At 37.3% G+C, this 27,703-nt stretch overlaps 5 protein-coding genes across 8 annotated transcripts; 2 read left to right on the top strand and 3 right to left on the bottom strand.

The window, feature by feature from the left end:
* Window positions 1-35: 35 nt before the first annotated feature.
* LOC130995283 (hydroxyproline O-galactosyltransferase HPGT3-like) lies at window positions 36-4,413 on the bottom strand. Of its 2 annotated transcripts, XM_057920519.1 has the most exons (12): window positions 3,923-4,413; window positions 3,735-3,798; window positions 2,999-3,048; window positions 2,657-2,838; window positions 2,305-2,365; window positions 2,096-2,168; window positions 1,582-1,705; window positions 1,403-1,490; window positions 835-885; window positions 659-730; window positions 456-568; window positions 36-378 (listed from the first exon to the last, which is right to left on the bottom strand). In XM_057920519.1, exons 1-12 carry the CDS (start codon window positions 4,060-4,062, stop codon window positions 356-358), a joined length of 1,041 nt encoding a protein of 346 aa, XP_057776502.1. In that variant the 5' UTR covers window positions 4,063-4,413; the 3' UTR covers window positions 36-355. The 2 variants fall into 2 exon arrangements, with proteins under 2 accessions (XP_057776502.1, XP_057776503.1); XM_057920520.1 differs by having other exon boundaries at window positions 3,691-4,065.
* A 137-nt stretch (window positions 4,414-4,550) lies between these two features.
* Window positions 4,551-7,619, bottom strand: LOC130995282 (uncharacterized vacuolar membrane protein YML018C-like). Of its 2 annotated transcripts, none has more exons than XM_057920516.1 (8): window positions 7,238-7,619; window positions 6,168-6,503; window positions 5,870-6,090; window positions 5,733-5,797; window positions 5,521-5,616; window positions 5,321-5,438; window positions 5,109-5,244; window positions 4,551-4,730 (listed from the first exon to the last, which is right to left on the bottom strand). In XM_057920516.1, exons 1-8 carry the CDS (start codon window positions 7,316-7,318, stop codon window positions 4,686-4,688), a joined length of 1,098 nt encoding a protein of 365 aa, XP_057776499.1. In that variant the 5' UTR covers window positions 7,319-7,619; the 3' UTR covers window positions 4,551-4,685. The 2 variants fall into 2 exon arrangements, with proteins under 2 accessions (XP_057776499.1, XP_057776501.1); XM_057920518.1 differs by having other exon boundaries at window positions 6,168-6,492; window positions 7,238-7,615.
* Window positions 7,620-7,855: 236 nt separating this feature from the next.
* LOC130995281 (synaptotagmin-5-like) lies at window positions 7,856-12,427 on the bottom strand. Of its 2 annotated transcripts, XM_057920514.1 has the most exons (13): window positions 12,013-12,427; window positions 11,828-11,932; window positions 11,692-11,742; window positions 11,491-11,611; window positions 10,916-11,037; window positions 10,675-10,776; window positions 10,459-10,533; window positions 10,020-10,099; window positions 9,769-9,919; window positions 9,462-9,692; window positions 9,057-9,344; window positions 8,840-8,953; window positions 7,856-8,232 (listed from the first exon to the last, which is right to left on the bottom strand). In XM_057920514.1, the coding sequence occupies exons 1-13, from the start codon at window positions 12,115-12,117 to the stop codon at window positions 8,089-8,091; spliced, it is 1,689 nt and encodes a 562-aa protein (XP_057776497.1). In that variant the 5' UTR covers window positions 12,118-12,427; the 3' UTR covers window positions 7,856-8,088. The 2 variants fall into 2 exon arrangements, with proteins under 2 accessions (XP_057776497.1, XP_057776498.1); XM_057920515.1 differs by lacking the exons at window positions 11,491-11,611; window positions 11,692-11,742; window positions 12,013-12,427.
* Window positions 12,428-13,645: 1,218 nt separating this feature from the next.
* Window positions 13,646-18,514, top strand: LOC130995280 (probable sucrose-phosphate synthase 1). The gene is made up of 12 exons (XM_057920513.1): window positions 13,646-13,894; window positions 14,172-14,261; window positions 14,359-14,585; window positions 14,666-14,729; window positions 14,817-15,518; window positions 15,614-15,727; window positions 15,891-16,022; window positions 16,149-16,325; window positions 16,394-16,447; window positions 16,531-16,593; window positions 16,658-17,545; window positions 17,644-18,514. The coding sequence occupies exons 1-12, from the start codon at window positions 13,712-13,714 to the stop codon at window positions 18,046-18,048; spliced, it is 3,099 nt and encodes a 1,032-aa protein (XP_057776496.1). The 5' UTR covers window positions 13,646-13,711; the 3' UTR covers window positions 18,049-18,514.
* A 6,391-nt stretch (window positions 18,515-24,905) lies between these two features.
* On the top strand, window positions 24,906-27,243 carry LOC130995279 (probable glycosyltransferase At5g20260). The gene is made up of 3 exons (XM_057920512.1): window positions 24,906-25,118; window positions 25,234-25,397; window positions 26,061-27,243. The coding sequence occupies exons 1-3, from the start codon at window positions 24,993-24,995 to the stop codon at window positions 27,058-27,060; spliced, it is 1,290 nt and encodes a 429-aa protein (XP_057776495.1). The 5' UTR covers window positions 24,906-24,992; the 3' UTR covers window positions 27,061-27,243.
* Window positions 27,244-27,703: the final 460 nt, after the last annotated feature.

Raw genomic sequence — 27,703 nt, 5'->3', positions numbered from 1 at the left:
TATTTGCAGCCTTCATACAAGAAAAACGCTCATAATTAAGAAACAAAAGGAATATATATATCTTTTGGAAAACTGTGTGTGCCAGCCTCTTTTGTGACAAATATGTATGTATTGTATGTATCTATAGTTCTATACTGAACATGCTTCTGGGTGAGCAATTTTCCCAGAGCAATCCACCTAATTCAGATATATCTTTCTATGCAGTTACGAGTTTTTGAGGTATAAAAACCGACATTCTTGGCAGCTAACAAAAAATAAGAATGGTACTAACTAAAGATCCATGAGTTCCTCTGTTTCTCTGCACAAAATGTATCCCAACTGTAGCGCTGCTGCAAAGGCTCGTCTCACTGTAACGTCAAGCCAACGAGCAGATCTTGTCTGCAGAGTTACCATTTGAGACATACCAACAAGAGTGAGCATAGCCATGTAGTATTATATTATCAATGCATACCTACCTTGGCTTGAGTAACTACAGCACATACGGCTGTCATCTATATAGGTTGCGCAAAGACCCATCATCCATGACCCCACGGATACATCCTCGTGAGCATAAACCTTCAAGGATGCACTGCGTGGAATGGAAGTGGATGAGATTGTCATATCTACTTTTTCACATCAACTCGTAGTTTCAGTTCAATGCATGCTATGATAAGCTTACCTATTGATATGTATGTACTTAGCTAAATTTTTTGAGAGTATGAAGATAGAACCAGCTGCATGACGGAAATACCTGAAACATAAGCTCAGATCATCTACCGACAATTTGGAACTGATATTCAGAAATAGCCTTTCAAAGAATATCTGTTACTCATGATATCATAGTGCTTTACTTACGATTTCTGATCACCAAATTTCCACCATTCAGGCTCATACCATTGCATTCCCCTGAAAATTGAACAATGTTTTCCAGTTTAGAAAGGTGATCTGCATTTCATGTTCTTTCTTTTAAATAAGAAACTAAATTTTATTGATAAAACATAATTATAATAATACAGTAAATAAGACACATACAGATTGGTCCATACACTGAGGTGACATTTCCTTTTGAGGATAAGCCTAGATAGACAAAAATAGTAAGGCTAATCTCTTGTTTACTAAGATGAATTGAAACTTTGGGATACTTCAAGGCCCTTAATAATTTCTACCATTGAACTAGGTTTGCTTGATTCATATCCCATTCAAATGGTGGAATTGGAGAAATCATAATCTTAAGGATAAAAATGCTCAATCGTTATCAATAATACAAAATAAGCGCCCCCCAGAAATGACTAAGATTCACTAATATAGACTTATAATGCACACAATTGGATCATTAGATAAACCAGCATGAGCAAGAGCCTCGTCTGAAATATAGATTACACATAACAACTCAAATAGAATCAAATTAAGAGAAATGAATTACTCTTCAGCTACTACTTCCCCAGACTTCATGCAACCAATATAAGCACTATCCTGACCATGGCGGCTTTGTATAAGTTGAATCAAATCATCTGCCAAGAGAACGGCAAATATGATATCCTTACCGAGCATAGGAAATTTAAGCTAAGTTGCAACTTTCTAAGTAATATTTCCAGAATTTACCAAGTTGCAGATCAACATTGTCATCAACTTTAATGTAAAACTCTGCATCCCACATCTGCACTGCTGCGCTAAAGAAAAATTTTGCTTTCTTGGGCAATTCCTCATCAGCCTCCTCATGATTATCCTAACCACAAAAGAATGTCGTTATTCACATCATGTAGAATACCCTTAAATGCACATAAAAGGGACACGAAGGACCAAAAAAAAAAAATGCAACTATTGTTGTCATTCAAGAATATCACAATTAAGCTACCAAGCTCTTTGGCTCTAAAAATTTCTGCTTGAGATTTATTGTTTCTTTAGAGTTATAATTATTTTGGGGCCCCAAGTCCCTTGGCCACTTTCAATATCTTGACAACAATGACGAGCACAATAAAGTCAAGTAGATGACTACCATGGATCAAGATCTATACTTGAATCTAAAATTCAATGAGGGAGAATCCCTTAAACTAATTTAACATGCACGATTCTCTACATAAACAGGAAAATAATCAGCATGCATTAATTGACTCACGAGAATCAAGAAATCCTTCTTTGTTCGATTTTCCTCATCAATATTGCGGTCCAAGGTATCACCTCGGTTAGGACTGGAAAAAATAAAACAGACAGTTCTTAAAAATTCTTTTGGTTGATGAAGCCTTGAAGGGATCATATTTAATAGTGAGTTAACAAGAAAATCAAGGAAAATAGTTTCCATTAAGAGAATAGTGTTGCATCATAAACCTGCGCCCAATGACAAATCTTATGACAATCCCTTTTTCTTCAAGCTTTGCTAATGCGTCAGCTGCAACAAGCACCAAGTTCATAAACTTTAGACCTTCAGTTATAGTTGCAGCAGAACATCCATATAACCATGAATGTATCTAGGCAAAAGGAAAGAATACATAATGTATTTATAGATAGGATCGCATGCATGCAAGAGGTAATTGAGGTTATCATATTTAAACCCAAATATGGGTTATGGGTTGAACCACTGAATGCACACTGTCCAAGCTCTTTGTAGATGGTTTTTAGTATAGGATATAAAAGTAATTTAGAATGAACAAACAAACATGAAAATTGACTTCATACTGACCTTCTGACAACCAGGACCCCCTGATGACATTGCGTCGCAACCGACCCCCAAAACTAGTATATATAACGATTACAGCAAGCAGTTTTTTATCAGAAGAAGGCTGCACTTGGTTCTTAAGATAGCCTTGACTCTTAGCTAATGTCAGTTCCATCTCTGCTTCAACAATTTTTCGCTCCAAGTCCCTAACAGTTTTATCATGATAATACGGTCAATATGCCTCATCTTCCTAAATAGTAGATAGCTTACACATTAGACAAAATTTTAACTGTGTGCAATTCCTCTGGAAAAAGAAAAGAAAAACTGTTGGCAATTAGAAAGAAGTGAAGTTATGATAACATGTACTTGCATCCATAGACCATTAGTTTGTCTTCCACTGTGAGCACCTTAGGTCGCTGCCAATAAAAGCACAAACATAAGTTTTGATTAGATTTTGTGGGAAGATCCTTGTCAGCCTTAAGTTTCATAAAGACTACCATATTCAATGAAAACAGAAAACGCAAAAGTCGTTTGCTACCCAGAACTGACTTAACCCCATATTACATAGAGCACGTGTAGCTATTCTTGAGACTAAATGACACGAAAGATCCCATGGTCTAGCCGCTAGGCAGCATGAACTCCTGTGGCTACTTTCATAATATTGCTATACACCCCCTCTCCAAATAGCATCACGTGGTATGCGTTTCATCATCCATGTAGCTAAAGTTTACTTCAGGTAGATGTCGTAGTATCTTAGGACCCACCTGCTCAAAGACGATGCTCGACTAACCCCCCTTAAGTTAGAAACTTAGAATTTAGAATGTCTCAATCATATTCCACTTCCCCAACTAGTCCTTTGAAAAGAAAGTAATTCACACACCACAAAATTCAATTATTCTGAGGCATTTTTTATTCCCTCCAATTCAGCCATTCAAATTCCCCAGATAATGAACATAAAGAGTTGGCATGCCCTCAACTATGACAATCACGGTTATCAATAGGAATCGAATATCCTCATTTGCAAACTTAAGACAGAGAAAGAAAATGCAACAACAAACCAAAATTGCTGCTTCATTTCCCATGATTAATCCATAATTCAAACCTGATCAGAATTCTTCTTCATCAAATTTTCCAGCAGCTTTCTGCTCTCTGCGTCTTGCCACAAACTGCCACCAAAAAGGGTAAAGGTGGCGAGTGATCATCAAAAAAATAAAATAAAAAAACAAAAATCCTCAACCGTCAACCACATTATTTGGTAAAAGAAAACAAAAAAAGAGCAGAAAAACAAACCGGCCAGCAACGTAAAGCCAGGCAAGGCAAGAAAGAAAAGCAAGCACAACAGAAGACTTTGAGGTCTGCACATTCTTGGATTTCGATCGTCTCTCCGATTTCGAATACGACGCCGTAGTGAGCGGCAAGCTGCTCTCCATTGGCGAATTTGATCCAATTTTGCGTGTGTGGTTACGAATCAATGGGATTCGCGATGAAAAACGGAAGATTTTTGGTTTGAATGCTAGTCGACTTCGGCAGTCGTTAAGAGTTTGTTTGGAGGAAAAAAAAAGGCAGTTACTTTTTTAATATTATTCATTATTTCTTTTTATTTTCTTTTCAAATTAGTTCCCCACGTTTTATTTATTTTTGCTTGGATTTATGAAACCGGATTATAGTAATTAATTAATAGACATTTTCAATGATAATACTGAATTACAAAAATCAACTTGGGATTCGGAAAACCTTTGACCATAATATATAATATGATCTCAACAATTTGCAATTATTGTTTTGAGATGTAAAGATTTCCTCAATTCAGCAATCAAATATTGTGAAGATTATCCAAAAAAAATAAAAATAAAAATTGACATCCGCAATCCCTTTTTTTTTGGTTATATGTAACTCTGCATGCAAATCTAGCAAAGTAAGGAGAAATGCCTAAATGTTTATCTTCATTAGTCACTATATATAATAATATGTATATAAAAGAAAAAGGCCCTATTTTTGTAGTATTAACAATTTAGCAAACTTCCACCTTTAAGCATAATATGTCCAAGTGTGGTCATAGCCAATCAGAAAGATTGGCTATTACAAATCCAGCAAACACCTGAAAATGCCATTACTTTATAAGATGAAGCTACAAACCAATGCATCCAAATAATTGAAGATTTTCTTTGCTTATTTAAATATATGATATAAATTTTGACCAAATTTTAGTTTTACACACCAATTAAAAGATATGCATGATAATTACTCAACTTTTTAAATTCATTTGATTTTGCTTCCAAGTTGGATTGCAATCTAATTTAACACTGACATGGCCATTTAGAATTTCGCCCTCATATTCAAAGCGATTTCGGTTATTTATATCAAATTTCAATCAGAAACAACAATATTTTAATGAGTGAATTAGGTCGGAGTCCAGTCTCTTTAGCGAAATCGAATTAAATTAAAGTTCGATAATTTACAGGCTATTACTCCTTACCTGAATAGAGCCAATGATATAGATAAGAGAATAGTGTCGTCCGTGGATGATCATGTCGGCCAGCATGGCCACCGGAATGGTGAGAGACATCCCCAACGTCGCCACCAGCGGCGTCGTCCACACCACACTCAAGGCCCTATAATCAATCCGATATATATATGAACCAACCGTTACATTAAGAGTCAAGTTCCACCCACACTGCAACGACTTACCAACAATAGTCGGAGAGCACACTTCCGATGAGCCCATTCGCCACCACAAGCTTCGCCACCTTAGCAGAGGTCGGGAACGTCGACTCAGGCTCCACTCCCAAAGCTCTCAGTGGCCATACTGAAATGAGGAAATCACAGTTTCAGCTACATATACAACCATAATCCATCAACAAGATAAAAAATAAAAAATAAAAACTAACCTAGCCACCAAAGTGAAACTAGTGTAGATAATCCAATATAACCAAATAACTTCTGCACCCTCCTCTCTTCATGCCCAGAAATTTTCTTAAGAAGTACTGCAGCACCAACAACAAAAATCAATACATACATACGAAAAGATGGATTGAATTGATCAACGGGGGGGTGTTTGGCTGAGCTTATAAGCTCTTTAATCAGTGTTAAAGCAGCAAACCTGTGAATAAGCCATACGTTACGGCTGATAGCAGCCCAAGAAGATCCCCAACGAGCGTACCTCTCCTACGTATATCATGCTAAAAAAATCAATCAATTCCCTCATCATCAAGAGCGAGAATATTTGAAAGGACTTACGACGAAGAATCTAGTTGTAAGTCATCATCAGAGGCCCAAGTCCCTCCTAGAGTTGTCATCACAACACCAAGAATGCTGACCAGCACAGAAACTACCTTTGCTACATTTATGGAGTCCTCTCCCAGAAACGCACCGATCATGAGAGTGAACAGCCCCGAGGTAGACGATAAAACAGTCGTGCTCGCCACACTTGTACGTAGAAGTGCAGCGTTTGATAAGTACTGCAAGCAAATAATACACCAGTCAAGAATAATGGATTTTGCTGATATTATGAAACTCAAAGTAAAAGTGACACTACCTCTGTGATAAACCAAAGAGGTGCCATGTAGAATCCATATATAGCAATATGTTTCATTGCAAACTCATTTTTATATCTGATCACTCTAGCAGCATCTCCATGTTCAGAAACCAAAGCTATTCCTTCCTCGTGTTGAGAGAGGTCTAAGTCGCTGTCTTTTCTGCTGAAAGATTCTCGATTCGACCCTCCAATGTACTTCAGAGGAGATTCGGGTGAGCGTCTCTTCACACAGTTACACATCCACTCTTTGAGAAATGATATAGGCAAGTAAATCACCATTAAAGAAGCTCCTAGATATGTCACTGCAAATGGTTGCTCATACACTCTGAAAATACGCTGTTTCACGAAATTACCACCACATAATTTCAGTGCTTAACAACTCCCTCTAAAACTAATGCACAATTTGGATGTCTTCAACAACTTTGCATCTCAATCACCTCAAGTGTGTGTGTTAGAGTAGAGATGTATGTGTTCATGAATCCATCTACCATAACTTTGTAAAAACTTATCGCGTACGAATTGAAAGGTCCTAACACAATGTGGAAGAGCCAAAAATATGAATTTTCATCCAGAGCAAGAAGCAAAACCAGATACCATAACTTTTTCCAAATAAGAGTTGGTAATCAAACTTAAATTTGACATACAAAACTAGCCGAAGTCATCAAATTCATGCAAAGAACAAAGTATCAATTTACAAACTACTAAAGTTCGACATTGCTAAAGTCCAAAATGAAATTGTAGTGTTACTTTTATTAGTTAGTATTCTAGCTTAGTTGAAGTTGCTTTTCCTTTTATTAGTTAGTGATTCACACTTTTCTTAGCCTATATAGCAATGTAAATATACAGAAATTCTCTCCCAACTCTTCTTCATTCCTCTCTGTTTTCTGCATTTTCTCAATTTACATCAACTTTTTATCATTCAAACATATCAATAGAAACAGAAATCCACACAGTAGTATTGGCAAAATCTAAACTTATAAGAATAACACCCTAATAATAAGATGAAAAGAAAAAAAGATTCAAACTTTAGAATTGAGGAGATAAAATAAGGTAGAAAGAAGATTTCTGACCTGAGTGACCTCCGCAGAGGAAACCCAAATGAAGACCACCACACCAATCAACATCAGACCACCCTTGTATCTCCAGCCCATCACAACTTCAACAAAAACCCAGATTACAAAATTTAATCTTTAACACAAATTGTGAAAAAAAGAATATGTTTTTCAATATTGGGGTTGATGAAGCCGGAGAAAAAATCATAAAATCCAAAATGTGTAGGGATTTGTTGGGTTTGAGGAGAATGTAAATCAACGTATACTTTAAGATTTGTTTGTCTAGTAGGAATAATCTATACTCCCAAATTGATCATTTTTAGATGAGATTGATTGAAGATAATTGAATTTGGATTGTGTTTCTTGTCGCCTAAAAATTTGCATCTCAGAAGCCAGATTGTCTTTTTCGTGATTCCGAAATTGAATTACTTCGTATTAAGTAAAGAAATTTACATAAAAATTAATCGTAAGTGCTACCATTGAATAGAAATATCAAAGGATCGATGTGATGTGTATATACTTATATTACAATAAATTGGAGTTTTGCTATCTTATTTTAATTTGTTTGATCACAATTTCATTTCAATAATCTTACTTGGGTTAATGAATTAAATGATCGCAATGAAAGAAAATGCATAACAAAAAATGGTGGCAAATTTGTATAAGCTGTGAAATTACAAGACACTGCTTTGAATTTACAGAGCTATGATGAGCAAAGTTCACTCTAGGAACAATCTCGGAGTATTACTCTCGTTGGCCTAGTGATAGAGTGGTTATTGCTCGAGGCCAAATGTTTCGTATTCGAGTCACATAATATAATGGTCGATAACACCACACCTCTATACTTGTTGGCTTACCAGTACATCCGATTAATCTCGAGTAATCGTTTGTGGCGCCCATTTGACATGCACATTCAACCTTCCGGACTCAGTGCCGTCAAGAGGGAAACTCTCTGTAAATTCTCCTTCCAGTATAGCCCGGGTGAGCGTCATGATGCATCTTCCGATTTTGTCCTGAAAAATCGAGTATAGGAGTCACACTACGCGTTTGAAGCAGAGAACCAACAGCCAGCGAGCTAGAGAGGCAATTGCATAATGTGTTGTGTGTATCTAAGGTAACGCGTTTATGTTCAAGCATTTCTAGGCAACTGCATAATCTGTCGTGTATCTAAGGAAACGCGTTTATGTTCAAGCATTTCTTGAAATGACAACTGAGAAGAAAACTTTATTTATGTTCAATCATTTCTAGGCAACTGCATAATCTGTCGTGTGTATCTAAGGAAACATGTTTATGTTCAAGAATTTCTTGAAATGACAAGGGAGAAGAAAACTTCATCTATGTTCAAGCATTTCTAGGCAACTGCATAATCTGTCGTGTATCTAAGGAAACGCGTTTATGTTCAAGCATATCTAGGCAACTGCATAATCTGTCGTGTATCTAAGGAAACGCGTTTATGTTCAAGCATATCTATGCAACTGCATAATCTGTCATGTATCTAAGGAAACGATTTTATGGTCAAGCATTTCTTGAAATGACAATGGAGAAGAAAACTTCATTTATGTTCAAGCATTTCTTGAAATGACAACGGAGAAGGAAGCTTCATGCTGCTGTCATACGTACCTTCCCGAATAAATCATGGTCGTAAATTTCCAAAATTAGTAACTCGTGCAGCCCATCCTCAACAACAAACTCAAACGTCTGATTCCAAACAGGATTCAATGTATCATTAATTACCTGAATATACGAGGACAACGTTTAGCTAGGGATCGAGGAAATGATAATAGATGTTTGTTCCAAGAAATGTGGATCGAAGCCAAAAGGATCATTCACATCTTACCCTAGTTTTCTCCTTCTGTTCAGACTTCTTGAGCTTTAGCTTCACATAAGGATCGGACTTTCCCGTTTGATCCGTAGCTGGCAAGTTCTCTGCAGAGATCACTTTCACAGAAAGAACTCCTCTAATAATGACTTCCTTTTTCATCCCTGAAGTAGATGTCGACGAATCCACTGCATCGCTGGCATGGTTGTAGATCTTCTCCATGATCGTCAATCCAGAGTCCGGGTCGTAAGGGTTATACAATTCACTGCTCGCGTCCAGTGGATAGTACAGGATCTCCAAATGCACCTTTAACCCGAGATATATAGATGTAACAAAACAAGTTACCTTGCTATGTGGGTATACGTCTCAAAAACGAAGTATCATCAAAAGAAAGCGGAAGAAGGTTATGTTCTGTAAACTCACCTGACCTCTGTTTTTCTGGTCTCGTTGAACCTCGAGGTCCTTAACCAGTTTCAGCCATACATCTTTCACCTTACCAGCCTCCAGATCTCTCAGTGGCAGTCGAGCACAACCGATGAACTCAGAAGATTGAACCCCTTCGTCGTCATAAAGTCTTATTGTCAAGTTTTGGGTGGATACATCCTCCACAGCGAACTCGAAGTGCTCGTTCCAGATTGGATTTGTTTGGTTGTCCTAATAAATTCGAAAGCATTTTATCACAAACTAGAAAGATAAGAAACAATCATAGAATAAAGGACAAGATTCTTACAATTGTTTTGCTGGTTTTTATCCTGTCACGTAGTGGACGAACGAATAACTCAGCAAATGGATCGGATTTTCCAATGATGTCTTTATTTGTTAAATTCTTAGCTTCTATAAGCTTCACCTCCAAAATTCCGACTTGCTTCAACTCTAGATAACTGTAGGAAGCAAAAAATAGTTAGATAGTAAACTTCATGAGGAATAATATCTCGGATGTAAACGCTTCTGCTTCGGTTTCATGATGAAGAGATAGTAGACCTGTAATCTCCTGGTAATATCGGTATGATTTTACGGACTGGCCACGTGATAGAATCTTCCACAGCGTCTCGTATTGTTTCCTACGAACACAAGATAAGTGGTGCCTTACAAGATCAATACTCATTGCTCCGATAAGTAGTTTGCGTTGTCATTGAAGCAATATTTCAGGAAGGATTACTAGGGACATTATCGGAAAAAGTTAGGAGAGAATATCGGTAGGCTCTAAAGGGGGCAACGGTCTAGATGCAAACCGGCAGACAAGGGTTATCGGTGATGTCCTAATATTTACTTATTCTTACATTTCCCTTCATCGTAGATTGAGTTTTCAAGAGCAGATTCTATAACGTTAAGCATGAGAGAACTCTCGGGTTTATGCACCCGTCTACAGATTTCTTCCGGTGAGTAAACTGAAGAGGATTCAGTAAGAGATTTTTCAAACCTCAAGAGCATCAGATATTCCTGGAATTGATGATAGATCTCCTCCGACTACTTTCAGTGTAAAGTCTAGTTTTTTCTGCAGGTAAAAACACAAACATGAGAAACTCAGTAAAGCCCCAAGGACTCATAAATGACGATAACACGATGCCGTTTATATATGAGTATCAGTATCTCAGCATGAAAGTCACAGTATGGTTCGACAACGTCTAGGAATCACCTTTTCTCTCAGTGAATAACAAAGAGCTCCAAAACAAGGTAACTCGTCAGCTAATGGTTTGAATATTATCCTGAAAACCCCAGTAAAACCAATATTTTTCACCTGCACCAAGAAAATTTTAAACATATTTCATCTGCTACATACGGCAAAAAACAAATTTCCACCACTTGAAACGGTAAATCCAAGCTAAACTGCAAATAACGGCGATGGGATAAGGTGAAAAAGTAATGCCATAAGGTACCTGTATAGGTAGTGAAATACCAACTCTGGTCTTAATATCAAGATAAATTTTCGGATTTCCGTCCCACTGCAGCTCCAACTCCATGATAACCTCGTCGGGTTCACCATCGATCATGGAAACTCCTATTCGAGATTGAAAAGAGAAAAAGGCATGTTGAGCAAAGTAATGAATCAATTCACATCACATAATTATTGTTTTCACCTAGCATTCATATAAACCAGCTATTATGAAAAGAGGAGAGTTTTTTCTCGGGGATATGTAAACGCACTCGACAAGTAGAAACGAGTGAAGGAAAAAGTTGCACCCTACAAAGGTAGCTACACACTTGAACTCTACAAGATGAGAGCAAAACTCCACATTACCTAGGTAAAATCTTGTCAATTTAAATCTAATATAATCTAAATCTTGATCTCATATCCAAGGGTAATGCCTCATACTTGTCAACTTTTCTCTATAATCCCCCCAATTCAAGTTTTGATATTTTCTTGATTTAGCTCCCAAAATGGTGTGTGCACCCTTTAGCCCCCTCATACAAACGAGACGATGCACGTGCACGAAAAAACACTCGAGCTCACCGGTGAATTGTGGTGCCACGGTGCCAAGAGTCAACTTAGAAAACTCGAGAGACACCAAAATTGCAGATTTATATTGCTCAAGAATTGGCTCAAGCGACGTTCTTATCACCCCAGATGCTGCCTGTGCAACAACAACAAACGACTCGAAACCCGAATCCAATATAAAAAACGCGCACAATCTCATCAAAGAAAGAATTTAACCTCGTCAACATAAGGCCAAAGTTTGTCAAGGTGGCTATTCAACCAATCTAACTGCAAACCATTAATAAACACAGCCATTTCAGACAACTCAACACATAAAAAAACAAATAAAGGAATCAAAAGTACTTCAACTTACCTTCTGTCTCTCTGAGAAGACAACCCAAGAAGGGCAAAATTTATCTGGAAGGAGTTTCCTTGAATCTAGAAAAGTCATCCGGGCAAACGATGCAACTGCAGCCGCCTAAACAAATCAAGAATTCAGTAATTCAAATCATGATGTAATAAATAACTAAAACACTGAGCATTCTTGAATTTAGATACCAAATCAGTTCGATGTTTTGATCTGGTATGCTGGTGGCGAGCAAAACCCACGATCATACTAACTCCAATAGCAAAACCCAGAACATATCCCACAAAAAATCCCATCTTGCGGATTATTCTTCAATTTCAGCAATGCCCAGAATTTTTTTTCACATTTTCCACTCAAGACCAGTGTTTTCTCTCAACTTTGTTGTTGAGTTGGAGTTAGGATATGGTAAAGAATAAAGGCCTTGTGTAATCTATCCCTTTCTTCTGCAACATTCCAACAAAAGTTTATGCTACATAGTATATCAAGTAGAGTTATTTACTTTAATTTTCTCAAAAAGTCCATGTGACTAAAAAGGCAAGTCCTAGAGAAATTAAAACAGACGGACAAAATCTTTTGATCAACGCATTTTGTGTCTGAAAACTGCATTCACCATTACTGCAGCTGCCAAAGAGATGTTATCACTTAACTAGTGACGTGTCTGTCATACAATTCTCCTCATATGCCACGACTACACATTTTTTCATTTTTTTATAGTTAGTTCGAATTTAAACAAATATAGTTAGCTAAAAATAGTGGTTACGCTTTTTCTTTCTGAAAAATACAGAAAATGAGTTGAATGTAAATTAGTTGAATATGTAGTAAATGGAGTAAGGATCCCGCATTATCGTAAATAAATTTTTTTATTAAAAATATATTAAATATATTTTGTGAGTACGAACAAAAATGACAAATTAAATACTATATACTCCCTCCGTCCATGAAAGAACTTCCTAGGAGGAAGTGGCACGGGTTTTAAGAAAAAATATTGTTGAGTGTATTGAGAGTGGATAAAAGGTAGTTGAGTGTATTGGGAGTGGTGAAAAAATGTTATAATTAATATTGAGAGTTGTGAAAAGTGAAAAGTAAGAGGATTATAAGTGGTGGGGTATAGTTCAAAAATAGGTAGGAAGTTCTTTTGTGGACGTCCCAAAAAGGAAAGATGGGAAGTTCTTTCATGGACGGATGGAGTATTTTATAAACACGGAGAGAGTATTTTATTAATAATGTTTAAAGTGATTATTGTGGCAGAAATAAAAATTAATTTCTAAATTATAAGGGGCAATGCTAATATTTTAGTCTCCAAATTAGATATTACTTTTTTTTTTTAAATTACGAGAGTTATTTGAATATAATCAATTATGCAATCCGTATGCAGGTGGGACCTCACCACCACTCAAACGGTGGGAAAACATCACCGCACGCAGGCGAGAAACGCCCTGCGTGTGAGACATCAACAAATAATACAACACCGCACGTAGGCGGGAATACAACACCACTTAAAGTGAAAAAATATCATCGTACACATGCAAAACTGAACCCAAGATCTCTCACAAATGAGAGTCTTTGAGTGTCGCAGCTCTAAATTAGATAGTAAAATTAGTTCCAAACTTTATGAACATATACAATTTTACTTACATATATTTGTAGATTTTATATTAGATAAAATTGAATTATAGTAATTCATATTTGAATTATAATTTTGTATTGAGAAATGGAGGTGGAGGTGATTAATATGGCGGTAAAGCGGATCCGGGTCGAGTGTAAGACCCGAGCAACAAGCGAGTCAAACGTTTCATCAACTACCATCACCAGCTATAACCGCCTCTCTCTATTCTAATCTATTCTCATCACTGCCATTTCCACACACACACACACACCATCTCTGCAAAGATGGCGGGAAACGACTGGATTAACAGCTACCTCGAGGCGATCCTCGACGTCGACACCGGGATCAACGATCAGAAATCATCTCTCCTGCTGCGCGAGCGCGGCCGCTTCAGCCCCGCCCAATACTTCGTCGAAGAGGTCATCACCGGCTTCAATGAGACCGATCTCCACCGCTCCTGGGTTCGCGTACGTGCCGGAATTAATTAATTCCTTCCTTTTTTATTTTCCTTTCGATTATGAAATGTCATTTACGTCTCTACGTATCCATGGATTAGTTATTGATGCGGTATTGAGATGAATGGATCGATCGACTGTTGCTTGTTGTTTGATTGATGATTTTGAATTTAATTGTGTGATGTGTCACCTCGATATACTATATCTTGTCCAGATTTGCCTATGAATTGTTGTTTGTGCGATTCTGCGTCTGATGTAATGTGCATAATTGCATAATTGCATGCACTAGGCATCAGCAATCCGGAATTCGGAGGAGAGGAATACGAGGTTGGAGAATATGTGTTGGAGGATTTGGACGTTGGCACGCAAGAAGAGACAGGTCAGTGATCCATTCCATAGATGAACGACATTTTCGATCTAGCTAGTTGTGATGAATTGATGTACTGAAGCGCTGCTGTGGTGTATGCCACTTGTAGATTGAGGGTGAAGAAGCGCAGCGCAAGGCGAAGAAGCGTCTTGAACGTGAAAAGGCCCGTAAACAGGCTGCTGCTGATATGTCAGAGGACTTATCCGAGGGAGAAAAGGGGGATACTGTTGGTGAGATGCAAGCTCACGGAGACAGTGCGAGAGGAAGAATGTCGAGAGTTAATTCTGTGGATATGATGGCAAATTTGGATAAGAAGCTGTATCTTGTCCTGATAAGGTGTGGGATTGTTTCCGCTTCTAACGTTGTAAGTGAGGATGTAGCAATCAATATGAATTTTCCTCTCTTTTCTCCTGCAGTCTTCATGGATTGATCAGGGGAGAAAACATGGAACTTGGCCGGGATTCTGATACGGGAGGTCAGGTATACGAAACAGAGTTGAGCTCCAGATGTCTTCAATAATTTGTTTCGACTTGGCACCATGCATACTTGCTCTCTGGCATTTTTCAGGTTAAGTATGTTGTGGAGCTAGCAAGAGCATTAGGTTCAATGCCAGGAGTTTATCGTGTTGATTTGCTAACGAGGCAAGTAATGGCACCAGATGTAGACTGGACATATGGTGAGCCAACAGAGATGTTAAATCCATTGAGTCCCGAGAGCCAAATGGACGACGAAATTGGGGAGAGTGGTGGTGCATATATAATCCGCATCCCTTTTGGCCCTAAAGATAAGTACCTCTCTAAAGAAATTTTGTGGCCTCATATTCCGGAATTTGTTGATGGTGCACTCAGCCACATAATGCAGATGTCAAAGGTCCTTGGCAAGCAAACTGGCAGCGAGCGTCCGCTCTGGCCTATTGCTATCCATGGACATTATGCTGATGCAGGTAACTCTGCAGCTCTTTTGTCTGGTGTTCTAAACGTGCCGATGGTTTTCACTGGCCACTCTCTCGGACGTGACAAACTAGAGCAGCTCTTGAAGCAAGGGAGGCAATCAAGGGAGGAGATAGACTCAGTCTACAAGATTATGCGGCGTATTGAGGCTGAGGAGATCTCTCTTGATGTTTCTGAAGTGATAATCACAAGCACAAGACAGGAAATAGAAGAGCAGTGGCGGCTCTATGATGGATTTGATCCTGTTTTAGAGCTCAAGCTAAGAGCCCGTATCAAACGAAATGTTAGTAGCTTTGGGAGGATCATGCCGCGGATGGTTGTAAGTCCTGACATCATATCTGTCCATTTCAGATGTAGTACAGCTTTGCCTCCATTGTTCTTCTTGAATCATGCACATAAAATCAAAATTTTCAGGTGATTCCTCCTGGAATGGAATTCCGTAATGTTTCTCTTCATGATGGAGATATTGATGGAGAAATAGATGGGAATGAGAATTCTGGAGCTTCAGATCCGCCTATTTGGTCAGAGGTTTAATATATTTACTCTTCTGTTAATATAATTTCTTGGTGGAGAGGTGTGCTATTAGCCTATTATGATGCTATTGCTCATCAATGCAGAACTAGGTGGGAGGTTGTCTTATCCTTTTTTTGAGTGAAACAATCAGATTTATGCTATTTATACTTTGCTGCAGATCATGCGCTTCTTTACCAATCCGCGCAAGCCAATGATACTTGCTCTTGCTAGGCCAGACCCGAAGAAGAATTTGATCACTTTAGTTAAAGCTTTCGGAGAGTGCCGCGCCCTGAGAGATCTTGCGAACCTCGTATGTTGTATCTATTGAATAACTCTCTCTCCCGTTATAACGAGTGTTTTTTAGCTGTTAGAATAGCACTCTTCTTCATTTGTTTTCAATTGCTTCACTATATTATTCTATTTCATTATGTTGCAGACCTTGATAATGGGAAACAGGGATGATATTGATGGAATGTCTGCTACAAATTCATCAGTCCTCCTTTCTATAATTAAATTGATCGACAAATATGACTTGTATGGTCAAGTTGCATATCCTAAACATCACAAGCAATGTGATGTCCCTGAAATATACCGTCTAGCAGCCAAGACAAAGGTGCAAATCGCATTAAGTTCAATCTTTTCTATTAGTAATGACAGCCTAATGCTTGAACTCTTTTGCAGGGTGTTTTCATAAATCCAGCTTTCATAGAGCCATTTGGTCTCACCTTGATTGAGGTGCCTGCAGATTCTCTTTCCATGATTGTACAAATATGTATCTATGTTGACTTAACGACCGAAAATCCCTTGTCTCTATGCAGGCAGCAGCTCGTGGTCTGCCTATTGTCGCCACAAAAAATGGAGGTCCTGTCGACATTCACAGGGTTGGTATGAGATTTCCTGTTACATTCTGGTATCACTATGATAACCACTAGATAATTCGTTCAGGTTCTTGACAACGGTGTGCTGGTCGATCCACACGATCAGCAGTCAATTGCTGATGCTCTTCTGAAGCTGGTTGCTGACAAGCATCTCTGGGCCAGATGTAGGGAGCACGGCTTGAGAAACATTCACCGTTTCTCGTGGCCGGAGCACTGCAGGACATATCTAGCCCGAATAACGAGCTGCAAGCAGAGGCAGCCGAAATGGCAAAGGCCAGACAATCCCTATGCAGATCCAGAATGTGATTCCCCTGGAGGCTCCTTGAGAGATATCCATGATCTATCACTAAATTTGAAGCTTTCATTAGATGGAGACAAGTCTGAAGGGATTAAGAATGTAGTTAGCAAAGGCAAAGAAAGTGGTCTTGATGGGAAAAAACCGGTGAAGAGTGCACCATTGAAGGTGTCACCAAATGAGAAACAAGACAGGTTCCCTAAATTGAGCACGAGGAAACTGATCTTAGTAGTCTCTGTAGATTGTGATTCAGTAGGTGATGTTCTAGGTATCACTAAGACCATTTTTGACTCAAGCAAGGATTCTCCCTCAACCGGATTCATTTTATCCACATCGTTTAGTATATCTGAAATAAACAGCCATCTTGACAAGGCTGGGCTGAAATCCAGTGATTTTGATGCATTCATCTGCAACAGTGGGAGTGAGATTTACTTCCCACCGGAGCAGAGTAGTTCTTCGGAATCAAACTACTTGGTAGACACAGATTATCATTCTCACATCGATTATAGCTGGGGTGGCGAAAGCTTGAGGAATAATTTGGTGAGGTGGGCTGCCTCTGTGAATGAGAAAACACCAGATGATAAAGAAGGGCCTCTTATCACTGAAGTTGAGTCAGGATCTTCCCATTGCTACGGATTCAGTGTACGCGATCCGGCATTGGTAAGTTTAGTTAATTCTAGTCCAACTTATAATCTATGAGCATGAGCATGAGCATGCAGGAGCTAGCACTTCAATTTGATCTTTTGTGATGCATGCAGGTTCCTCCTTTCAGGGAATTGAGGAGATTGATGAGAATCCAGGCCCTTCGCTGCAATGCCGTGTACTGCAGAAACGGGGAGAGGATAAACGTGGTCCCCGTCCTTGCTTCTCGAGCTCAAGCCCTTCGTTATCTGCATGTTCGATGGGGCATGGAGTTGTCAAAAGCAGTGATTTTTGTTGGAGAGTTGGGAGATTCAGATTATGAGGCAAGTTTTGGTGGAATCCCCAAAACTGTGATTCTAAAGGGATATTGCCTAAATGCAGCTAAGATTCACTCCAACTGCAGAAGCTATCCTCTCCACCATGTCATCTCTGCTGATGATCCAAAGACTGTGGAATGCCAAAAACCTGACTTGGATGGAATCAAAGCAGCACTCACAAAACTATCTCATCTCAAGCTTTAGCTCATCCCATCCATCACCATCAAGTTTTTTCTTTTTCCCTTAATTTATATATAGCACTCCCTCCATCCCACTTAGCATGGCCACTTATTTTTAGGCACGGTTATTAAGAAGAAGAGTGATAAAAGGGTTAAAGTAATAGAGAGTGGTGGAGTCCACAATTTTTTGTGGGATAAAGAGATTTTCTTTTTTGAAAGTTGACATTTGTAATGGGAGAACCTAAAATGGAAAAATGGACATATTAAATGGGACGGAGGGAGTATTTTAGTGGAGAGCTAGCTTTCAGTTTACGTTTGCTCATGCATACGTTTACAATATCTTTCAATTCATTGATACATGTAGCCTTCTTTGTCTTGTATAGCTTAGCTTGTTGAATTTACAAAAGACATTAGTAGAAAATGGTCTGTAAAATGAGGTTTTTAATTTCACTAAATTTTGAAGAAAAGTTACAAGCATGTGATTTGGTGCATAGGTTCCACTGTTTCAGACGCATGCGCAAGAACATAACCAAATTAAGGGAAATGATTTCCTTACTGATTTTACTTAAATCACAGCAGAAGCAGATCATGTGTCAATGTCATGTTCAATTACAATTTCAAAAAAATTATTTATTAGCACTGGTTAATATAGAAGTAAAAAGTAGAAGTGTATATTTTTGTTATTATGTCGCTACATTTAAAAGAAAAAGAAAAAAAGATCAGTTTTACCTTGATCAATTGACTTCTAACTCGTCGTAAATTTGAATAAACACTTTCTTATTTAATTCGTATCAGAAACAATTAATATTACATTCTTTATTATTATTATTATTATTATTATTATTATTATTATTATTATTATTATTATTAAGTGAAACGTTAAAATTCTTTATGGCCTTTTAGGTAAACGTACTAAGTTTTAACTAATTAAAGGTTTTATCAGCGACGGGGATGCTTAGCTATCGTACCTTGTCCTTATTAATTAAGAAGAATTCCGGAATTAATACACGAAATATGCATAAATTAAAGAGTGGATTTTGAAAATGGCCACTTTCATATTGTAAAATTAAAATCTAGCCTATGAAATAAAAACATAAAAAAATGGCCACTGTTACCAAAATACCCTTCCACATTAAAAATTAAAAAAATGGCCACTTTACACTACCCCTTTAAAAAATCCCGCAATTCACAACCAGTGTGAATTCACAACCAAAATTTTTTGGTTGTGAATTCACACTGGTTGTGAATTGAGAATTCACAACCAGTCGAATTCACAACCAGAATTTTTTGTTTGTGAATTCACAACTAGTCGAATTCACAGCCAAATTTTAATTCACAACCAGTCGAATTCACAACAAAAAATTAATTCACAACTAGAATTTTTTGGTTGTGAATTCACAACAAACGAATTCACAACCAAAATTTAATTCACAACCAGATTTATGTTGGTTGTGAATTCACAATCAGTCGAATTCACAACCTGAATTTAATTCACAATTAGAATTTATTTTGATTGTTAATTAAAGTAGTTGTGAATTTGAGTTTTTAAAGTTTGAATTCACAATTAAAACTGTAATTTATTTTGATTGTGAATTTATAGATTTGGTTGTAAATTCAAGAATATTAAGTTGTGAATTCATCGAGCTAGTTGTGAATTCAAGAACATTAAGTTGTGAATTCATCGACCTGATTGTGAATTCTTAAATCTAGTTGTGAATTCTTAAATCTAGTTGTGAATTCATAAATATGGTCGTGAATTCAAGAACATTAAATTGTGAATTCATAAATTTGGTTGTGAATTTAAGAATATTAAAAAAATAATTATACAGCTCAATCAAATTGCTGTACAACACCAAAATACAACAACTCAATCTACCATCAAAATACATCAATTCCTCTAAATCAACAATCAAAATACAACAAAATATTATTCGAATCAATTCAATCTACAATTAAAATACAACAATTCCTTCGAATCAACAATCTCAACATTCAATCTCCGAATCAACAGATCTTAGAACCAAAATTACTCAGATATGGAACTAGGGTTTTTTTTGCCTGAAAAATCCCCAAAATTACTCGGCAATGGCTCAAAACGAAGAGAAATTGCAGTCGATGTTGTACCGTGAAAGAGGAGGAGAAGAAGAAGCCGAAGGAGCGCCGCCCCTACCTGACGTCGGAGATGGCGGAGGCGACGAGGCCGGGGCAGAGACGACGAGGCCTAGGCGGCGGCGCTTCGCGGTGGGGGGTGAAGCAGAAGATGGCAGAGGCGACGAGGCTGGGGGCGGCGGCGCTTCGCGGCAGAGGTTGAAGAGAGAGACCAAGGCGGAGGAGCTAGATCTAGCTTCGCCAGCGGTGGTGCTGCGGCCACCACGCCGCCGGAATCGCCAACTCTGTTGCGGACGACGATGAAGACGAAGGCGGCGGCGGGGCGCAAATAACCATAGTCTTCACGGAGGTGAATGGCGGTGAAGGAATGTGCGGAAATCTGGCGGTGAATCGCCGAGAGAGAGAGAGAGAAGAGAGAAGCCGGTGAATCGCCGAGAGAGAGAGAGAAGAGAGAAGAGAGTGCTAATGACAGAGAAAGAGAAATTGCAAATATTTAAGGAGGGGCATTTTAGTCTTTTCACGCAAAAACTGGCTAAAATTTTATGTTTTTATTTCATAGGCTAGATTTTAATTTTACAATATGAAAGTGGATACTTTTATATATTGACACTAAATTAAATAGGTTTTGAACGTTAACGTTTTCAGAAGTTGAGCTATCGAATTTTCATTTCTTTAATTAGATAATTGAACTTTAGGTCGAATTGTTATTACTTTTCCAATAACTATCAACAATTTATTGAAATCAATTACGACATAATACTATGAAGTTTAAAGATCCAACTAAACCAAATGAAAGACTCAATCAGTATTTAGGTATAGCTAGAAGTATAAGAACACATGCACTTGTAAAAAGTGATTAGGGATTTATTAGTTGACAAATTCAAGCGACTATTCAAGGACGACTTATTATCTACTCCTCTGTCTCACTTCAATAGGTTACAAGTCTGAATAGGAATATTAAAAATATTACTCTTTGTTTGGCACGATTATTACAAGAAAATTAGGACTATTTTTATCGGATGAAGGGAGTATGATTTTCTATTTTAATAAATGTCCTATTGAGTTGAGACGTTCAAATAAGGAAACATGACCTATTGAATTGTGACGGAGTCACGGAGAGTATAATTGTATAATATATCAAAAGGATAACTTTTAATTTAAACTTAATTTTATATTGAGTGATAATTTTGTAATTATAATAAAATTGAAAGTTTATCTGTAAATTGTATGTGTGTGTGTGTGTTTAGAACCAAACTAAATATTTTCTTTTTATTTATCTTCTTAATTATTTTTATGTTCTATTTCTTTTCTAAAATTGTGAAATTTAACTAATTATAAAATATTATATACACATATTAATTAAAGATCACAACGAGAGCTTTAATTTGATATATTTCATGTAAATATTGGATTTAAAAAGTAAAACGTATTTATTTAGAAAATTAAACTTAAGAAAATTCTCTTTCATCTCTCATCTTTTTTGAATAAATCTATTTTTTATTTTTTTTCTTAATTCTTTTTTGTTTATTCATAATATCAGTTCTTAATTTTCCTCTTAATCTTTTAATATCAGTTTTTAAATCCTCTAACATTTTTGTTTTTGCTTTATTAGTTTTCAATGGATTAAAGTTTATGTGTTTACGCAACAACTTGTTAGAGTTGGATAAATAACGAAATTTCAAAAAATATGTTATGAAATACGAATCTATAAAAAGTAATTAAAAGTTCAAAAACTCCTTTTAGACAAATAGAAATTTTGAAAAAATAAATGTTGATATTTTGGTGGAAATTTTAACTAGATAATAATGATCATTAGATAAAAAAGATTTTGTCAAGATCTTGCTCATTCATTTCACACGTCTATAATTATAAAATCAATTCATCTTCATTTCAAATCTACTATATTAATAAGGCCGGTCAATTTTATAGTATAACATTTAGTATTTTATTTTTTAAAACAGAAAGAAAATAGTTTTGATCAACAAAACAAACTAAAATGAAAAATGTACAAAGATGGTCTTATGTTGCTGATACTTATATAAATATGTATAATTGACCACCACGCGAATTTTAATAAAAAGTTATTTGGAATATTGATAGTGAAGACTTGGAGAATCGCAATCGATAGTGCGACTGAAACAGGGAGATAATTTGTTGGGAGAACATTCATCAGGATGTATGAGACGTTCCCTCATGCAAAACCATCATGTTGATTGCGGTGCACCGTGCACCCCTAGTACAAGTCTAATTTTCAGTGCCTAGTACAAATCTAATTCTTTCAAAATTATAATGACGATTGTCGTGCCAAATAACTCATCAATTCTGATATTATGACTAAGAGCAACTACAGCGCGAGTTGCGAAGGCGGGATCGACCCGCGTCTTAGGTGGGTGCCGCGCGCTGGAGATGCGCCCAGATGCGAGGCGGGGTCGAAGCCTGGACCCGGGGCGAGAGAGGAGAGAGTATGGCGCGTCCTTCGGACGGGCCCAATTTTAAAAAAAAAATCGGTAATTTTGAATTAATTCGACCGTTCACAATTTTTTTTTTAAAAAAAAAAAATCGACCGTTGATTTCAACGGCTCTTTTGAATTTTTTTATTTATTTTTCTTTTTTTCCCCTTCTATAAATACCACTCTTCCACTCTTTCAAATTCACCAACATCTTCAACTACAATTCTCTCCCAAAAACAATTCTCTCTTCTATATTTCCAAAGATGAAATTTGAATTTTAAAAATAAAAGTGTAGAAATATGAATTTTGTGGAAATGGGGATTTAAGCACCCACCTAAGACACAAAGCATTGGAGAGGGGTGTGTCTTAGGTGGGGCCCACTCCTAAGACACCCCTCTAAGCAACAAGCATTGTGGATGCTCTAAGGGTGAATTCAATTCACAATTTAAAAGATTTTGACAAATTATAATAGGCGGATTTTACCAAATTTCATGGATATTTCATGGATTGTTTAATTCTATTTAGAGTTTAGGAAATTCTATTTTTCATAGACTTTATAAGTTTATAGATTGTTATAATAGTAAAAAATATTTTAAAAAAACATATGATACAATAAATAACTACAAATTAAAATAAACAGATCTTACATAATGCAGTAAATTTTTCTCTCTTCCTCCTCCTACTTACTGAAAGTTTTTGCATAAATTAATACCTTCTAGTTAAATTTGAACTTTTGCATAATTGGTAAAACCTGCAAATTGATTATTTTTTTTAAACCAATAAATTACACCAACAAAGAACTGGTACAAAACTTGACTATATATAGAACAACACTCAGCTTCACTATATACCATATGGGCAAATCAACTGGAACTTCACGGGCAGATGTTGGAACCGTGTAGGGAATTAAGGGCAGATGATCGACTGGTGCTGTCAATTTTTAGAGACGAAGTGGTGGGGCGATGTCGTTAGGTTGATAGCGGCTACAATTCTGTGGACTGCCGCTGCTCGACCGATCAAACACAGAGAAAGGGGCAGACGGTGGTGGAGAGAGGCAGAATATGTTAAAATTTCTTATGGAGATGTGAGATTTCTGGAGGAATTTTGTATTTATATTGGGGCATTAAGAATCCTATAAAGTCTTTGAGATAATAAAATCCTACAAATTTTCAATATCACAGATTTTGTTGGATATTTAAAAGTTATAATTAAATAACTATGAAGTCGATGACATAATAAAATCCTACAAATTTTCAAAGGTAAATATCATGAAAACCCCTGAAGTATACCCGCTTTATCAAAAATACCCTGAAACTTTCAAAATGTTCTCTAAACCGTCAAACTATCAGGTTTTTATCAAATATATCCCGCATCTATTTTTCGATCACCAAAAACATGTTGTGGCTCGCCGGATGCCACAATGTAATTTATATTCTATTTTTTATAAATGCAATAACAAAAACGACGTCGTTTCGTACCATATCATTTAAAAAAATCCACTCTGAAATTTAAAATTCACTCTTATCGTGTTTGAAATTCACGCTAATAACCTAGAATTATGGATAAACACGATAGAATATGGTACGAAACGAAGTCATTTTTTTCATGTCATTTAAAAAATATGTAATATAAATTACATTGTAGCATCCGGCGAGCCACATCAAATTTCTGGTAATTGAAAAATAGATGCGAGATATATTTGATAAAAACCTGATAGTTTGAGGGTTTAGAGAACATTTCAAAAGTTTCAAGGTATTTTTGATAAAGTGGATATAGTTTAGGGGTTTTCATGATATTTACCCAATTTTCAATATCTCCAAATTTTGATGGATATTTAAGAGTCATAATACTAACAAATTTTTAAGTTTTCCTTAAAATCTGAAAAATGTGTGATGAATTTTAGAAAATATATATATTTTTTTCGCCAATTAAAACTAGTAATATACTAGAAAGTGATGATGATGAACATAAAATTGTTACGCGAATTAAGGGAAACCGGCGCAAAATTCTAGCTCTCTAATATTTGAAAAAGGGATAAATTCCATATCTTTGAGTTGAGTTGAGTCGTTTTCTTCACACATTTGTGCGCATTTTCTGTTAACAGTCATCCAAAACTTTAGTTAAAAGATAAACACACAACTCTTAATTATGGAACGAAAACAACAAGAAAATCCCCCTTTCTATATTATCATATAAATTCCATATCTTTGAGTTGTTTTCTTCACATATTTGTGTGCATTTTCTGTTAACAGTCATCCCAAAATTTAGTTAAAAGATAAACCCACAACTTTAATTATGGAACGAAAATAACAAGAAAGTCGCCTTCTCCATCACACTAATTACTACTACTCTCTCTCTCTCATCTCATATATATGGATTCAGAGAGTTGTAAAATGGCAAGTCGGTAGATATGGAAAAATCAAAATTTGGAGTCTTGTATCCTTCTATTTTTCTCATTCTCTTCATTTCATTCCTCAATTTTCACTTCCATTTCCTCTCTTCTTGGCCCTCTACTCTTACTTATAATCACAACCAGGTAAACATCGGGAGATCATGCATGTTTAATTTGTGTTTATGCATATATATGCATGTAGATTAATATTTTTTTACTTTTATTTCTTGTTTTTAAGTTAATAATTTTTTTGCTGCAGATAAGAGTGGGGAAAATAGAGCAAGAACTGAGTGAAGCTCGAGCAGCCATTCTTGAAGCTGCAAGAAGACGCACTTACAACATCTTGAATAATAATCACAACCACACTACCAATTACTTCATTCCAAGAGGCTCCATTTATCGAAACCCTTATGCTTTCCACCAGTTAGTTGTTATCAACAATCTCTCTCTTTCAATCATCTCTCTCATGCAAATTAATTAGGGTTAATTGTCAATAAATTCACGAAGTTTCATTTTTTTATTTTCGTATGTTTCCCACGACTTTCTAATTTTGCATACTAATTCACCATCTGAAAATTTGTTCTTAATGCTCCCGCAAAATCGAAAACTAGGAGAAATTTGTTTAAAGGGTTGTATGTACGTCTATGTCATTTAGTACTTAGGAAGGGATTTAAATTGAGGAAAATTGATCATGGCTAGAATATTAATTAGGGCTAATTGTCTATAAATTGACGAAATTATTTTCCACGATTTCCTAACTTTTTAATAATTATAATTCACCATCTAAAAATTTGTTCTTAATGTTCTCGTTACAATAATTTTTTTCCAATTTAAAGCTGACATGGATATTGGAATATCCAGCGTGGCGAAACCGAAAATTGAGAGAAATTTGTTTTTGAAGGATTGTATGTATGTCAATTGAGTACTTAGAAAGGGATTTAAATTGAGGAAATATTAAGAACAATTGCAAAATTAGAAAGTCGTAGAAAACATCCAAAAAAAACAGTAAACTTGGTGAATTTACATACAATTAATTCAATTAATTAACACATATATATGAAATATATTTAATTTTGTGAAATGAAGGAGCTACATAGAGATGGAGAAGAGGTTCAAAATATGGGTGTACAAAGAGGGCGAGCCCCCCCTATTTCACTTGGGCCCCTCCAAAAATATCTACTCCACCGAGGGCCACGTCATCTCCGAGCTCCACCGCAGCCGCCTGTCGGCCGCCCACCCCGACGACGCCCACGCCTTCCTCCTCCCCGTCTCCGTCACCAACATCGTCCACTACCTCTACCGCCCCCACGGCGACTACCACCGCTCCCGCCTCCGCACCGTCGTCCGCGACTACGTCACCGTCGTCGCCCGCAACCACCCCTACTGGAACCGGAGCTCCGGCGCCGACCACTTCCTCGTCTCGTGCCACGACTGGGGGCCCTACGCCACCGCCGGCGGCCTCTTCGACCACCTCATCCGCGTCCTCTGCAACGCCAACGTCTCCGAGGGGTTTCAGCCGCGGCGCGACGCCACCCTGCCGGAGATCAACGTGCCGGCGTCGGCCCTCAACCAGCCGGACATGAACGCCTCCAAGTCCGTGCTCGCCTTCTTCGCGGGCGGGGCCCACGGCGCCATAAGGGAGGCCCTCCTCCGGCGGTGGAAGGGCGTCGGCGACGGCGACGTCCAAGTGCATGAGTATCTCCCCAAAAACGCGAGCTACATGGGCCTCATGGCCCGGGCCAAGTACTGCCTCTGCCCCAGCGGCTACGAGGTGGCGAGCCCGAGGCTCGTTGAGGCCATGCACGCCGGCTGCGTGCCGGTGATCATCTCCGAGGGGTACCCGCCGCCGTTCTCCGACGTGCTGGATTGGAGCGCGTTTTCGGTGGAGATTCCGGTGGGGAGGATAGCGGAGATGAAGGAGATATTGGAGGGGATTGGGGAGGAGGAGTATGAGGAGAAGCGGCGGAGGGTGGCGGAGGTGAAGAGGCATTTTGTGATGAATCGGCCGGCGAGGAGATACGATGTGTTGAATATGGTGTTTCATTCTGTGTGGCTAAGGAGGCTTAATGTTAGGATACCTATTTAGCTCTGTATATTTATGCTTCTTGCTTACACATGACATGGAATATACAAATTCGAGTTCGAGCTCGAGCTCTGCTCGCCAACCAATTAACCTAACTCGAGCTCAGATCGTATAAAAATTTGTATAAATGGTGTTCGAGCTTGAGTTTGTTAAAAATTTATAAAAAAATATTTAAAATGTGATCTAGATTAATTAGTTGCTCAAGCTTTCTAAATATGTTTTTCACATGAAGGGTTCATGAACAAGTTCACGAATATAATCACGAGCAGATAAATTTGAATATGTTCGCAAGATCAACAAGCTAAGCAGTGTCAAATTCGAGCTCGAAATTAAGTTTCGAATGAGTTTTTTTATAGTTGAATGTACATGTACATGTGAATTAGATTTGTTTCCCTCTAACACCCCTTCCAACATCAGCAATTAGACCTGACGACCAGTTCTTTTGGGATCCCCAATAGAGATATAAATTCGGGATAATTATTTTTATATTTAAAAACAAAATTATTATATAGTAATGATTATATAAGTAGGCTTTACACCTTAAATTTTGCACAAATTAATTGCATTTCAATTAAGGAAAAGTGCACATTACATGAACTTTGCTCATTTTTGTCAAGAATGCCACTTTAAATTTAAGATTGTTTCG

Source organism: Salvia miltiorrhiza, chromosome 7, assembly GCF_028751815.1.
Source record: "Salvia miltiorrhiza cultivar Shanhuang (shh) chromosome 7, IMPLAD_Smil_shh, whole genome shotgun sequence".
Lineage (NCBI taxonomy): Eukaryota > Viridiplantae > Streptophyta > Magnoliopsida > Lamiales > Lamiaceae > Salvia > Salvia miltiorrhiza.
This window is presented reverse-complemented; position numbering and strand designations above follow the sequence as displayed.

What these genes read in the sequence shown, in the direction of transcription:
- LOC130995283 (XM_057920519.1), bottom strand. Translation starts at nt 4,062, where the DNA reads ATGGAGAGCAGCTTGCCGCTCACTACGGCGTCGTATTCGAAATCGGAG. An exon ending in AAGTACATACATATCAATAG is followed by an intron (nt 569 to 658) that starts GTAAGCTTATCA and finishes CATTCCACGCAG; the next exon opens with TGCATCCTTGAAGGTTTATG. An exon ending in CTGTAGTTACTCAAGCCAAG is followed by an intron (nt 379 to 455) that starts GTAGGTATGCAT and finishes GTAACTCTGCAG; the next exon opens with ACAAGATCTGCTCGTTGGCT.
- LOC130995282 (XM_057920516.1), bottom strand. Translation starts at nt 7,318, where the DNA reads ATGGGCTGGAGATACAAGGGTGGTCTGATGTTGATTGGTGTGGTGGTC. An exon ending in GTGCTCTCCGACTATTGTTG is followed by an intron (nt 5,245 to 5,320) that starts GTAAGTCGTTGC and finishes GATTGATTATAG; the next exon opens with GGCCTTGAGTGTGGTGTGGA. An exon ending in ATATCATTGGCTCTATTCAG is followed by an intron (nt 4,731 to 5,108) that starts GTAAGGAGTAAT and finishes TGGCATTTTCAG; the next exon opens with GTGTTTGCTGGATTTGTAAT.
- LOC130995281 (XM_057920514.1), bottom strand. Translation starts at nt 12,117, where the DNA reads ATGGGATTTTTTGTGGGATATGTTCTGGGTTTTGCTATTGGAGTTAGT. An exon ending in ACCAGAAAAACAGAGGTCAG is followed by an intron (nt 9,345 to 9,461) that starts GTGAGTTTACAG and finishes CTCGGGTTAAAG; the next exon opens with GTGCATTTGGAGATCCTGTA. An exon ending in AACAGAAGGAGAAAACTAGG is followed by an intron (nt 8,954 to 9,056) that starts GTAAGATGTGAA and finishes TCGTATATTCAG; the next exon opens with GTAATTAATGATACATTGAA.
- LOC130995280 (XM_057920513.1), top strand. Translation starts at nt 13,712, where the DNA reads ATGGCGGGAAACGACTGGATTAACAGCTACCTCGAGGCGATCCTCGAC. An exon ending in TGGCACGCAAGAAGAGACAG is followed by an intron (nt 14,262 to 14,358) that starts GTCAGTGATCCA and finishes TGCCACTTGTAG; the next exon opens with ATTGAGGGTGAAGAAGCGCA. An exon ending in GGATCATGCCGCGGATGGTT is followed by an intron (nt 15,519 to 15,613) that starts GTAAGTCCTGAC and finishes CAAAATTTTCAG; the next exon opens with GTGATTCCTCCTGGAATGGA.
- LOC130995279 (XM_057920512.1), top strand. Translation starts at nt 24,993, where the DNA reads ATGGAAAAATCAAAATTTGGAGTCTTGTATCCTTCTATTTTTCTCATT. An exon ending in TTACTTATAATCACAACCAG is followed by an intron (nt 25,119 to 25,233) that starts GTAAACATCGGG and finishes TTTTTGCTGCAG; the next exon opens with ATAAGAGTGGGGAAAATAGA. An exon ending in AACCCTTATGCTTTCCACCA is followed by an intron (nt 25,398 to 26,060) that starts GTTAGTTGTTAT and finishes TGTGAAATGAAG; the next exon opens with GAGCTACATAGAGATGGAGA.